The sequence below is a fragment of the Lutjanus erythropterus genome, chromosome 5, assembly GCF_056507025.1.
Source record: "Lutjanus erythropterus isolate fLutEry1 chromosome 5, fLutEry1.hap2, whole genome shotgun sequence".
NCBI lineage: Eukaryota > Metazoa > Chordata > Actinopteri > Lutjaniformes > Lutjanidae > Lutjanus > Lutjanus erythropterus.
In genome coordinates this window covers 27304654-27318879 of record NC_139321.1, presented here as the reverse complement: position 1 = coordinate 27318879, position 14226 = coordinate 27304654, and the positions used below count along the sequence as shown (strand labels likewise).

General features: G+C 37.6%; 4 protein-coding genes across 12 annotated transcripts in view; 3 read left to right on the top strand and 1 right to left on the bottom strand.

The window, feature by feature from the left end:
* The window catches only part of ankhd1 (ankyrin repeat and KH domain containing 1), a 36245-nt gene extending 35531 nt beyond the window's left edge, over positions 1 to 714 (top strand). For all 7 annotated transcript variants that reach the window (XM_084719464.1, XM_084719463.1, XM_084719462.1 and 4 more), the window contains one exon: positions 78 to 714. In XM_084719464.1, the coding sequence (XP_084575590.1) occupies positions 78 to 137 (60 nt within the window). In that variant the 3' untranslated portion in view covers positions 138 to 714. The remainder of the gene's footprint in view (positions 1 to 77) is intronic.
* pdlim7 (PDZ and LIM domain 7) overlaps positions 1 to 14226 on the top strand; it is a 72475-nt gene that overhangs the window by 14615 nt on the left and 43634 nt on the right. The gene's annotated exons all lie outside the window — the stretch shown is intronic.
* On the top strand, positions 2329 to 4852 carry higd2a (HIG1 hypoxia inducible domain family, member 2A). Its single transcript, XM_084719457.1, has 2 exons — positions 2329 to 2552; positions 4284 to 4852. Exons 1-2 carry the CDS (start codon positions 2366 to 2368, stop codon positions 4448 to 4450), a joined length of 354 nt encoding a protein of 117 aa, XP_084575583.1. The 5' UTR covers positions 2329 to 2365; the 3' UTR covers positions 4451 to 4852.
* cltb (clathrin, light chain B) lies at positions 5990 to 12609 on the bottom strand. Of its 3 annotated transcripts, XM_084719454.1 has the most exons (7): positions 12160 to 12609; positions 11476 to 11522; positions 10634 to 10751; positions 10270 to 10381; positions 9020 to 9040; positions 8505 to 8558; positions 5990 to 7106 (listed from the first exon to the last, which is right to left on the bottom strand). In XM_084719454.1, exons 1-7 carry the CDS (start codon positions 12323 to 12325, stop codon positions 6935 to 6937), a joined length of 690 nt encoding a protein of 229 aa, XP_084575580.1. In that variant the 5' UTR covers positions 12326 to 12609; the 3' UTR covers positions 5990 to 6934. The 3 variants fall into 3 exon arrangements, with proteins under 3 accessions (XP_084575580.1, XP_084575582.1, XP_084575581.1); XM_084719456.1 differs by lacking the exons at positions 8505 to 8558; positions 9020 to 9040 and having other exon boundaries at positions 11476 to 11505; positions 12128 to 12606; XM_084719455.1 differs by lacking the exons at positions 8505 to 8558; positions 9020 to 9040 and having other exon boundaries at positions 12160 to 12606.

The window sequence follows — 14226 nt, the reverse complement described above, 5'->3', positions numbered from 1 at the left end:
GGTAACTTGCACCACTTAAGTCTACTAATACAATATTTGACTAACATCTGTCTGTTACTGGTCTTGTGTCCCTTCAGGTGTGGCCTGGTACCTGGGCACCTCATGTGGGCAACGTGCACCTGAACCACGTCAACTAGACAGCGTCCACAGCAATCAAACGCACACAGCATGACCCACAGCCCAAACATGAAATACCAACTGACGAATATGACCGAATAAGACAACATAAAAAAGAAAAACGTACAACATGTTAACTTAAGTAGAGACCTGAGAGTGCAGAGCAGAGGTTGAAGAATTGGAAGTTCTCTTGACGCCATTCTTTGATGTGCCTATCTCAAACAAAGGAAAGGGGGAACTGGGCGAGAGCTGTTATCAGTGTCTCGATGATGCAAACAAACATGCGCGATCACCTGTTCAACAGGATCCATTCTCTGCGTAGTTTAGCGATTTTGACTTAAACCCACATACACCGTTCTTGGGCGGCAGGGGGCTCAACATGAAGTAGCTATTTAAACTTGGCCCAGAACTAGATGATGATTACCTAAAGAGAAAGAAATCAGAACCTTTTAGAGTGGTAAATACATGTATAATTGTTTACATACTAAAAAGGGTTAAAATGAGAGTAAATTTCATGTCGTATAGTGGCTCTACTTTATGTAGCCTGTATTAATGTGAAATATTTACCTTAATATTCAATAAAAAGATTGAAAAGTATTTGTGTGCTGTTTTATATTATCATCCTTAACTTATTTGCATGTTTTGACTTTCACAGACCTCAAGACTTGGTATATATTTCATCTAATGAAATTATGTGATTATTGGCTCCGTCACAAATGCCTGTCTTTACAAATGCGAATTGCCCTTCAAGAACAATCAGATTTTATATTTGATAAATATTTGTTTGTTTTTTCTATGAAGCTATATATGTTTAGCGTTTCTTTTACAGCTATTTAAGCTGAGAATTGTGCTAGCTAGAAAGGTTTCACTGTCGGGCTTTAACATGATACATCTGTTGTTGGAAACTGACCTTAAATAAAATTGGAAATCTAGCTGGGGGATTTAATATATGTGTATATATAGTATAGAAAATGCACTGTTAATACAAGCGCTTATTGTACCATTGGAGTGTAACTCAGTCCAGTTTCTAAAACAATATGCAACCTCACTACTCATCTATTTGAGATTCAATGATGGTTTGAACAGTTGTAACTTTACCAAATATTGCCACTCAGTGGTAAGAGTGGGGAAATGGAGACATTGGTTAACATTTTCATTATTCATTTTCGTGTCCTGTTGTGATCAAACCACGTGTGATCCTAGGACGCTATAATTGCAGTGCAGTTGAACAATGTCTGTCTGAACATGTAGACCCAATTTGTATCATTCAGAATTCCCTCAAGTCTATAAGACCATTTCCACCAATGTGATTTAAAAAAAAAAAAAAAAATCCTGTAAATTATGATAAACCTGATTAAAATAATGACTTGGTATATAAAAACAACAATGGTGGAAAGTAACTAAGTACATTTACTCAAGTACTGTACTTTAGCACAATTTTGACATATTTATACTTTAGTATGTCCATTTTGTGTTGCTTTCTACTTTTGCGCCACTACATCTCAAGAGTGAAATGTATTTACTCCACTACATTTATTTGACACATATATTGACTTTTTAGATTAAAATACAGATGACATGCTTATATGATATAATTAAGTACTATACTACTGATTTGCCCAGTGGTATACAGAGTATCTAAAATTGGCTCCGCATGATGAACTACAACATTAAAGTACTCTTACATCTATTTGTCAGTGATATAAACAGAATAATATAATATTCTATAATATAACTCATGAGCACTTTTTTTAATACTTAAACTACATTTTTCTGATCGTACTTCTGTACTTTTACATAAGGATAATTTGAATTCAGGATTTTATCTTGTAACAGTATTTTTAGAATGGTACCTCTACCTTTACTTAAGTAAAAAATCGGACTATTTCTTCCACCACTGCTTCCACAATATAGCTATAACAACAACAACAACAACAACAATACTACTAATAATAATTATAACAATAAAAATAATTGTCTTATGCTGTATTAAAGTTGCAAGTTAAAATGTGATGTCCTTTTATTTTATTATAAAGCAGTGTGCATTAATGAATATTGACGATTTAAACATATTTCCTGTGAAAGTTCTTGTGTTGCACAACAAGTCAGGCAGCAGCCGCCAGGAGGCACAATGGCACTTTTATTCCCGGTGTAAAATATCAGGACTTTTATTGTGAAATCTGGGGTCAAAGTGTAACCGGAAGTGTAGTTCTTAAGTTCCTCATTGGTTTTGCAGTCCAAGGTAAGCATGGCGGCGACAACAACGCCAGTGGTACCTGAGCAAACACCGAAAACGTCGCCGTCAGCTCCTGTACCGTTTGACTTTTCACAGCCGCCGATCATCGAAGGCTTCAACCCTTTACCGAGGGTCAAAGATGAAACTTTCAAAGAAAAATTCATGAGGAAAACCAAGGAGAACCCGTTCGTCCCCATAGGTGAGTTATACAAGCAGGACAACACTGCAGAGACAAGTTTCATAAGTGCCCCCCCGAGCACCAGCAGTTTGTATTTTGTTGTAAATAAATATATAAATATATATCTGCGTTAGCACTAACATGCTCAACTGATTGTAAGGTTATAGGTGCGGAAGTAGGCGCGATATAATTTAACACTGGAGAAAGAAGTAAGGTTGGCAAGGTTTCAGATTGACATTGCCAAAGGTTTACTGTTATTCCAGTTTGGTCAATGAATGACTTGCTTTAATTTCAGTCGGAGCAATGTCTAAATTGTTTCCATGTAGTTTGACTGTTACTTAACTTGAGACGTGGTGATGGTGGTTAAATGTTTTTAAGGTGCAGGTAACCCAAGATATATAAAAACAAAGATTAGCTCACTCGCAGCTTCTTGTCATCACCCACTGTCTGTATTTGTGAGGTTTTAAGAAACATCTCTTAAACTCGAGCAGCAGCCCATGAAATAAAATGATGCTAAAAAACATCCATTCATCCCCACTATATTGTGTGATTGGTGGCAGTAGATATCTTTAAACTTGTTAGAAACTAACAATACCATCTGCATGGCTAGATAGTTACTACTAGGGATGACAGAAAAAAGTCCTTAAGCCCTCTTATTTGGGTGAACTTGCCCTTTAATGTTGTGACTTGAATCTGTCCTGTAGGCTATTTATCCATTTAGAGTAGGCAGGTTGCCTAGTTTGGGAGATACAGGTTGTAGAGATGTCAGCCTTCTCTCCAATATAATGGAATTAGATGGCACTCAGATTGCGGTAAAAACTCCACATAACCTGGTTACACAACAAGATGATCCACAGATCTTGCAGTTTTCATGCAGACTACTTTCTTTCTATAGCAGAATTTAGTGGAATATGAACCTACCTACATGAAACTGCTCACTCTCAAGGTCTGTGGGCTATCTTGTGTGACTGGGCCATGATTGCTGGTAAGAGACACTGGTGTTGAATTTTTAAAATGCATTATTTGGCACTTTGACCATCAGAAGCTATTCCATCTATTCCCATTAAATCTGAGACAAGGCAGGTCTCTATGGCCAATATTCCCAAACCTCTGCAACTCACACCAAACGAGTCTAGATAGATAAATATATAGTAATATTTAAGAAGAAAAATGTGGATTTTTGATTTTCTGATGAACTGTCCCTTTGAGTCATGGGAATTTCTTTTAAGGAACTAAAAGGTTCCTTCACACACTCACATCATTTTTGCATGAGACTACAACAACTTTGTCATCAGTTCATCTGTCCTATGCTTTGTTCAGTTACTCAGTTCAGACGTGTCAAAGCACAATGAACGAATAAACAAACTAATTTGTGGTTGCAGATTTTTAAAATTTGTAGCTGAAATAAAATGCTGTGAGTACTCAGAGATATTGAGCCCTCCCAGCCCCACTGTACCCACCCCTGTACTGTTGGAAAGTACAGGAACTTTGAGGTTGTTAAAATAAAGTCCCTGGCTCTTAATTAAGACCCTGGTCCCTGCTGTTCTTCCAGAGGTTCCTAGTCCCTCTGCAAAGTTCCTGCATTGAAAATCCTGCTCTAGTGTCTGAAAATGCTCACTCTGGCATAGAATTTATAACTTTACAGTTGTACTGGACTTTCCCCACTGCGTTTACCTTATTTTTTGTCACAGCCAACCTCTACAGTTCTGTGAAATCCTGTCTCTAAGTTGTGATTTGCTTTGTGTCTTCCAGGTTGTGTGGGAACAGCAGGAGCGCTGATTTATGGTCTCCGTGCCTTCCATCAAGGGAAAACCAGACAGTCCCAGCTGCTGATGAGGGGACGCATCTTTGCTCAAGGCTTCACTGTAGTTGCCATTGTTTTTGGAGTCTTTGCCACAGCTATGAGACCCAAGCAATGAAGACAGACCAATCCCATTCCCCAACTCGACATTAGACCTGATCCAGCTTGGACTTGGGAGTGATTTCACTGTCTGAATGAACTGAATAATGTGCCATGTCTCCAGCATTGTTCAGATACCTATGCTTAGGGTAAAACTATTTATTGTTGTTTGAATACTGTGAACCAGTCATGGTTTTAATATTTGCAACAACAAAGTATTATCAGCTCCTTACCAGACCAAGTAAGCAAGTTGGATAGTACTTTAATTGTGCTATAATAGTATGGAGGCAAAATGTTGATAGATAAATTATATGCTCCATGTTCATCTAGAGGGGTAGATTTCAACTGTTCCCAATGTGTTGTCACTGAAATGACCCACTTAATACCAAACTGTGTCTTCAGATATAAATTTTAAGTTGAACCTGGAGTCCTGTGTGTATTTGAGATAAAGCATCACACTCACAACTGTATTCAGGGGACACCTACTCCTCCAGCAACCTTTATTCAACAGCTTTATTTTTTTTAAAAAGTCAGTGAGGAAATTCATCATGGAAACAGTTTTTGTATTAATGACCTGGGTGTGCAGATCTAAATGGGAGGATTTGAGGCTACGTTCACACTGCAAGCCTTAGTGCTCAATTCTGGCTTATTGCTCTAATCTGATTTTTTTGTTTGTTCATATTAATCTTTCATTGTGACCGATATCAAATTCCAGTCTGGACTGCCATGGTCCTGAGCTGACCTGCATGTGCAAAAGAAGAAGAATAAAGACTTCATACACACAAATTTTTAATCGTGGCTTTTTGTGGAGCAGTGGCCCTTAGTTTTGTACAGAGGTGTGTGTAGATGAAGAGTAAAAGCCAGAAGAACCCTTTCATCCAAAAATTCAGGATGTCAACAGCTACTCCACAACAATCTTGCAGCAAGACACTGCAGATTACTGTCCAGACTGAGGCTGCATTGGAAAAATGGCCTGTATCTAATTTAGGATCAGGTACGAAAGTGGCCCAAATCAGAATTGAAAAGATCTGATTCCATGTGATTTTTGTTGTTCATACTGTCATTAAAAAAATGGACTTGAGTCACATATGAGGGGGAAAAAAATCAACTTTGGGCCACTTCTGCCTGCAGTGTGATCATAGCCTTAAACAAATGAATGACCCAGTCTTGTATCCGACTTATTAGGAATGTGACAGCACTTTTTGAAATCACTTTACTTATGCAGAGGCGTTTTGGTGGCCCGTAAAGTGTGAAAATCATATCACATGAAAACAAATTAAAATCATGCCTTCATAGAATACAGAACTAAACACATCATTTGCAGCTGTGCCCCTGGAAATTAACATTTAAATGTTACAAACTGTGGGTAAATGCCTCTTACACGCCAGTTTCACAGTAGCACAGCCCTCAGCAAAGTGTGTCTGAGTGTATGAAGGGTGGATGTTTGCACTGGGCCACACATAATGTTATCTCCTCACACATCAGCTGGACAAACTGGGATTCCAGTGATTATCTCATGGCAACAGTCATCGCTGGGAAATACGTAAGGACAAAGTACTTTAGGTGATCATACTCCACTGTTTTTATTTTCCAGTTCCCTTTTAACATTCACTTTTTCAGTATTCATAATGTCCAAATAGGCAACATGTGAAACAATGTGCAGACACTGCTGTTGAAATTGACACCTTACTGATTGCTGTTTAAAAAACTGAAAACGTATTCAGGTGTGACATAAAAATGGTGCAGAAAACATCTGCTGAGAAAAACCAGTGAAATGAGAAATCGCACAAGCCGTTAATCACGTGAAAATTTAGATGATAGCAGAAATCTTTGGTTATGATTTTTCTTTTTTTTTTTTTTTGCTGAAATCTTGCCTAATTATTGAGGAGGAAATCCATCTGACTGAATACTCAAACTGGAGCAAGAGCTACATCAAAAAGGCCACAAGCTTAATGCATTTGAAAGAGAAAAATATGCTAGCTACGTTAAATATGGTAATTAGGGATATAATACATCAAATGTGACCGAGGACTGTGTGTTCATAATTCTACATTAATGAGAGGCATAAGTGGTTACAATCTAATACGCAGTAGTGCTTAATAAGTAAGTGTTTGACATTGACCAAAATGCAAATTTATAAAACAACTAAAAACTGTGCATCCAAAATATTGGCAGAGGCATGCAATAAGGTTGACCTAATAAAATTTTATAAGTTAAAGGGGAAGGTAAAAACTTAACTTACAGTAACAATATTTTCTTAAGTGATAGAACTGACCTTCTATAGGATGTTGTAACAATACAGCAGTCCTTCATGTTCTCATAAGAGTGGGATTAAGTATATTACTTCAATATAATAGGCATTAAGAAAGGCAGGAAGTTTTCAAAGGTTATAAACATACCAGGAACTTTATGGAAAAGGGCATACAAACTGGTCTGATGCAACGTGAGGTTAAAACCGAAAAGGCAATGTTTCTAGAACAAATATTCTCCTCACTACCTCATTTTAGCGGACCAGAGGCGTCTGTTTGAGAGAGATGAGGACCGAACGCATTCGGGAAACATCCTTTGCCTGTTTGTTGGTTTTCGGATTGAAGTCGCAGAGGCGAGCTACTCTCTCCCATTCGGAACCAGGGCTGTCGCCATCGCTCTCTGCCAGGAAAGCCTCCTCTGATGCTCTAAATGTGGGAAGGAGACCAGAGAAACACATCAATGAGTTGCGATAATACAGGGACTTCAGAACGGTCTCCGTAACAGCAAACCTGTCTGAGCCGAACACGGTGCTCAACCACAAAGTTCAATCACATGAAAAGCATCAGTGCATAAGATACAAAAAACTTCATGCATTCATATACCAATCATAAAGTTTGTTGGAGACATGTTTAATATTTATAACCTATAGCCGATGGAGCAATTAGGGCTGGGCGATATCTCAATGCTTTTAGGCTATTCCACAGTATATGATATATATTTCAATATACACATTTTCTCCAAAATAACATACAATAAAGTCTCAAATAGTGCAAACATTAGAAATGAGCCAATCCTCTTTTTTTTCAGTTCCAATCCAATTCCAACACCTGAATTTGGATATCTGCTGCTCCTGATACAATTCCAATACCAGAGCTCTTTTTTTTCTTGGTGATGGTGATAATTATCACTAAAATGCTTGTGTAGTTTGGTTACTGTAACTTGTGTGATGGCATCCTCCAACCATTGTGGGGTCTCTGCAGGATTATGGCTTGTGACATTCATAACTGCTGCAGATAGCAATGAGTGACAGCCCTCATTTCCCACGATGCACTGCTGAGAGTTTGTTAAGCTTGTTATTTCATGTTCCATAAAACAAATGTTACTTTTTGATAGTGTCTGTTCAGAACATGGTGGTTTATGGTGGGTTGTATTGGTATTGTTATTTTTGTGCTTGTTTACTGCACCATGAATGACGTGGCTAGTACATTTCTTCACTCCAGCTGTATTTTCATGCCCAAACCTGGAACCCTTGTATTTCTATGCTAGTGCAGAGGACATGTGAAAAGGGCTACTCATCCCTCAGTCTGCACTGTTTAATATAGTATTTGCAAATAGGAAACACGTTGGGCTGTGGAATTTAGATGGTAATGCGGATCTGTGACACAAGTCCAATATACACCGAATGACGTATGCCAATATCAGACCCTGATACCGATATTGGATTGAATTGGTCCTTTCTCTGAGATTTTTGAGTCATCATCAGTTGTGTGGATATAATGACTAAGTGGTCAAAGGCAAATAGTAGCTACAATAGTCAGTAATCACTTTACTGTAATGCAGCCTTTAGAACCAGGATAAAACTTATGCCATAATCACAGTATAATGATATACGATATCTAGTCTCATATCATGATATATTGATATAATGTCGATATATTGCCCAGCCCTAGGAACAATGAAATAAAAAAAAACCAAAAACAAATCAGGCCTTCAAAAACAAATGATAATTTTAGTGTTTGGGCATGCATCAGGTGAAAATCAACTAGCAGTAACTCAGGGGGTTGTTCATACAACATTAAAAAGCATAAGAATTCTAAACCTACACAAAGCCTATAACATCAGAGTTGGGCTGCTTGTAGAAAGCCTTGTCAGCAATCCTAGTACGCAGGCAAGGCCAAGAAAGCAGGAAAAAGAAGGAGAAAGGAGAACAGTTTCAGTGTCAAACAACAAGCAGAGAAAAGTTAGGGTCTGTATTAAAAGGGTTATGTAAGCAACTGAGAAACAGCTCTAATGAGGTGGAAATAAAAATTCACACTGGTCTAAGACTAATTACAAACTATCTGTGTCATTCTGGTAGACCGTTGATAATAACAAGCTTGGAATGGCGAGGCATCAGTCAGTCAACTACAGACTGTAGCATGGATCAAAACTGTGACATTTGCTCTCTGATGTTTGCATTCCTTCTAGCTAGCTAGCTTCCTGTTTTGTTTTCCAGGCATTCTCAGTGGACACACACAGCTGTAGACTAATATCTCATCAGAGGGTTGTCTCTCAGTGCTTTCACAGACACAGAAGAAGAAACTGGCCAAAAACTAGAGCCACAGATGCAGAGTGATACCGTGCCAGACTTGGACAGAGTCTGTTGGAAAGTGTGAGAGAAGAATGGGGTAGCTTGGTCAAGAAAAGGAAAGGCTGCAATATTTTTGTGAGCACAATTACCACACTGACTGCAACCAGACTGAAATAACAATATTAGTAGTGATACTGTACTGATACACAATACACAAAATTGATCAACAACACTATCAGTGCTCCAACATTTGATCCGCTGGTAGAGTAAGTTCAACACAAATTCAGCCTTCTACACTGCTCATTAAACATACCATTAACAAATCCACTGAATGTAATAACATCTTGTTAAAGGGATAGGTTAGATAATTTGAACTGGGGTTGTATGAGGTGATTCTCAATAGTAAGTGTATTGCTTACAGTAGTAGTGTTTTAATACACACTATATTTTGAATATTTTCACTGCTTGACCTTGTTGTCAGACACCCTTTTCTGATGGGACACCACCGTCATATAAGCCAAATATGTCTCTTTCTCTCTTTGAACCAGACTATAATAAAAACAGCCAGTTCATCTTGCAGAACACGGAAGTTGCTGGTCTACTGCTGCCTCAATCTGTTATTTTATTTGTGTTACTGTGAGACTGCAGTGAATTCAAACTAACCTTTTAAAAAACTGAAGTCTTTCAATAAAACAAGCAAACTAACTGACTGAGGTATAGGTAGACCAGGGACTCCCATGTTCTGCAAGGTAAACTGCTGATTTTTTCCAACAGAGTCTGCTTGCTTTGGAGAGTGATATCTGGCTTATATAACAGCAGTTTCCTGTCAGAAAAGTGTGTCTGATGGCAAAGTAAAATGAGACTATTCTAAATATAGCGTATATTTTTATTGATTGTGCTTTTCATGTGGGTCTTTTCTGTAGTTAGCTACAATAGGTTTGCTGCTAATCCTGTCCAGAGCAGTACATTGCTTAGTGTCCTTAGTGACTGTAATTTATTGTACGTAATACACTGATTATGGATAAACACGTCATACAACCCCACTTCAAATAATCTGAACTACCCCGTTAATATAGTGTTTCTGTTGCCACACAGTGCATCTGACTTTACATGCAAATTAAAAGATAAATTTTGAATGATTTCTACAGAGAAAAAAAAAATACTGTCTGCCAATACAACACTTTGCCAATGATAATAATAGAATGAGTTCAGAGTAGTGATTAGAGCATCATCACATCTTGATGATAAAGCACCTGTTACTTCTCTGCATGTTAACAGGGGACATGTCAGACCCTAACCTGTTGTTGGCCTTGTTCTTCTCCATCTGCTCACTCTGGTGTACATGCCAGTCCTCCAGCTCCTTTTTGGCTTTCTCTCTCCACTCTGCCTCTGCTGCCTTGGATGCTGAGTCTTGTCAGGGTGCAACAGCAGAGAACAAGACAGACAGAGAGTCCCCAAAAGTGTAAAAAGAGGAAAAACAAAGGATATATTATTAGGTTATAGTATGACACATTTAGATATGCTGCATCATTCATCTTAAAAGGTACGCTACAGAAAAGAAACATCATAAAATGACAAAATCATAGTGACTCATCACAGCTACAGAGGAGTGAGTGCATTATAATACATGATTCATTACCCAATGAGAACATCTCTGCTCACCTAATGCTTCAAGGCGTGTCTTCTGCTCCTCCCTCCACTTGCGTAAACTCTCTGGCTCTTGCCTCTGAATATCCACCTGGGCGATAGCTGCATAGTTGTCTGTTGGGCCATTGGACTCCTTTCGGAGGACATAAAGCATTTACTCCATTACAAACAGCAATTTGATCCAAATATTGAGTAGATGGTTAATCCATCAGATCATAACATGCAGCAATGTTAGTACAAAAAATAAAGGGTAAGTAAATCAGCTGTTTTGATGAAGTTGAGAATAAGACTCAAAATTACACACAAACAGATAGAATTTGCAGATAATAGATGTTTTTTCTTGACAGCCATTTCAACATGAAATTGAATAAACAGGTATTGCCAATTAGAGCTGCAAGTATTGCATGATGAATCAATCAGTTGTCAAGTATTAAAATAATTGCCTATCTATTTTGATAATTTGTTAATCGGTTTGATTAACATGGTGAATACTTCCTAGTCTCTTAACTCCTCTAAAGCAGTAAACTGCATATATTTGGGTTATGGACAAAAACATTCTAGGACATCATCTTGGGCTTTGGGAAACACTGACTGATATTTTCAGGACTTTCTGACAGTTTATAGACCAACAACTAATCAATTAATCAAGGACATAATCAATGTTCACATGTTCCAACCAGGTCAAACAGAGTCGGGATGCTGCTATTGTGCATGTCGGCTCACTGCAAAGGTTCTGCTACACTAAATGGAACGGGACCTCAATTAATATCATTAGTAACACCTGTGTTAATCCTGTTCATATGAATATAACGCCGAGGAAAGAGTGTTTGAGTACAGTTTAAACTGTTAAAACTCACCTGAAACATGTCCCCATTGACCGTGGCAGGCTCCTCCACGAAACCGTCTAACATTGTTATGAGAAAACAAAGTTTAATGTTAAAATGGATTTCTTGGAATTTCCAGTTAGCTCTTCTTCCTCATCATCTGTGTTACCTTATGTTTACTGCTATTGTTGCAGTGTCACTTTGCTTTTAAGGTAACCAGACAAACGTTACGACCTCAGAAATGCAGCAGCACCTGTTTGGTCACTGATGTCGATGCAGTTTGTCAGTTAACAGACAGGTTTTTCCAGACAAGTATCAACAGTTAAAGTCATTGATAAAGTAGTAGCTTAAGTACAGTGCTATTTGTAAAATGCTATTTTGTGTGACATCTCTAACGTTGCAACGTCAGAAGGATGTTATTAACGTTTACTAACGTACGTTGTCGGTGTGCAAATAAACGCACTAACCGTTCGCCAGCTACGCTATGAGGCTAACTTGACATTGATTTAACTGTACATGAGCAGGGTAACTAATACAAACTGACAAACTGATAGACTACCTGATTTTATCAGCTATTGATGCTATTGATAACACAGGTAAGGCGCTATCAACCGCTAACAAGTGCCAGTTCTGTCAAAGTACCGGTAGGCATATTAGCTAGCTGTTAGCTCGTTAGCTTGCTAGCCGAAGCTGACGTTAGCTCAGTCACAAACTTGCCATAGTTGGCCGCCGGTTGCGGCTCAGACGACTCTTGGTTGTCTGATCCTTCCAGCGCCCCAAATCCCTCTCCGTCGTTCTCTATCCCTGCTATCTCACTCTCCTGTTGGGCCAGAAAAGCTGCAGCTGGGTCCTCTTCAACCGGGTGTGCTCCGTTGTCAGCCATCTTTCACAAAAGTGTTTACAAGTTAAACTTAGCTTGGTAGGTTTTGCTAGCTAGCTAAAATCAAAGCCCCCCAAATTAGGCCACCAGCTCTACAACGTTGATCCAAACAACTCAAATAATTTACCCGGAAATCAGATATTTCGAACAGATTGTTGTCGGAAACAGGGTAAACTATTTAATAGACAGCAATAAACAGTTTAAATTCGACCTAAGGCCCTCACTGATGATTCATGACTCCTCACTTGTTCAGTCACTGTGATGATGGAGCAGGGCAGCACCCTGAGGGTACCACTTCCCTTTTGTTGCAGTTTGTCTCCATCTGCTGCCCATCTGCTATCAGTAGGCCTTGAGATGCATTTCATCAAAGGCCATACTCAAGTAGTTACTAAAGTAAGTATCATCTTGAAGTGATGTTTTGAATGTAGGTGTTACTTACAATAATAACATTGCATATTTCATACACAAAATACAACTTAATGTTGCAAACATAATGTTCATGTTATTTTTGCAACAGAGCTGAAAGAACCAATTTTACTTGTAAAAATAGCACAAGTGTACCAACTTTGTCAGTGAAACTAGAGTGTAGTTTACATGTGATGGAGAAATAACAGACAAACATATCTCTAAAGTCTGTCTAGTCTGTCAGCAGTGTTAGTCTATTGGTTATTTTTGATTCATCTATTAGTTGTTTGGTCCAGAAAATGTCAAAAATGGTGATAGTTGTTTCCCAAAGTCCAATATGACATCCTCAAATGTCTTGTTTTGTGCACAATACAAAGATGATCAATTTACTGTCATAAAGGAGTAAAGAACCTAGAAAATATTCTCATTTAAAAAGCTGCTCTCAGAGTATTGAAACTTATTTATTGACACTTACTTAATGTAATAACTATTAAACATAATTTATACACCAATTGTTACAATTCTAATAAGTATTTAAAGCAAAAATCCTCATGCAAAATGACCCTTTATAAATAAAGACACACTTGCCAGATTAATTTTCTATTTTGTGCAACCAAAATAGCTGGCCAAGATAGAGCTATTTTGTATTATTTATTATGTTCTCTCTAATTTTCCATACATGCATCATACTTTTAAGATATGTTCTGTATGTTCTATGCTCTAAATATTAACCTTCAAAGGAACAGCAACTATAGCTGTCAGGTAAAGAGGTATGATTTGTCTCCTCCACTACATTGGCAGCTATAGTTACTTCACAAATTATGATTTTTGCAAACAAAACAGGAAGAGCTTGTAAAATATGGTGTTTTGCTATAAATTAAACTACCCAAAAGTATATACAAATACAGCTGATATGATTGTTCATGATTGAGTCAATTAATCAAATCAGATGATTGACAAAAAATAGGCAAATATTTTCACAGCTGTTTAAGTCATACAAAAAGAATCAGCAGTTCCAGTTTCACAGTTGTGACTTTTTGCTGGTTTTCCTTTTAATGGCTTTGTTCTTCTTCTTCTTCTTCTTCTTCTTCTTCTTCTTCTTCTTCTTAATAATAATAATAATAATAATAATTTATTATTTTTTTAAATAATTTTGAGAATTGTAGTCTGCTCTTGGTTAGACAAAACAAGCACCGAATTGTATTGAATTGGGCTCTGGATAATTGTGATGGTATATCCCTAATTTTCTGATTTATTTTATTTTGTTTTTGTTTTTGTTTTAATGGAGAAAATAACCAGTGGATGAATCTAGAATGAAAATAAACAGTTTCAGTCCTATGCAAAAGAAAAAAAAGAGTTACACCTCAGTCAAGTAATAGTAAAATCCTGCTTTCACATTAATGCATGACCATAATAATCTAATAATCTAATAATACCATGACACTCACAGGGGGCACTTTTCTGCTTGAGTTCTTTTAATTCTTCAAGTACATTATACT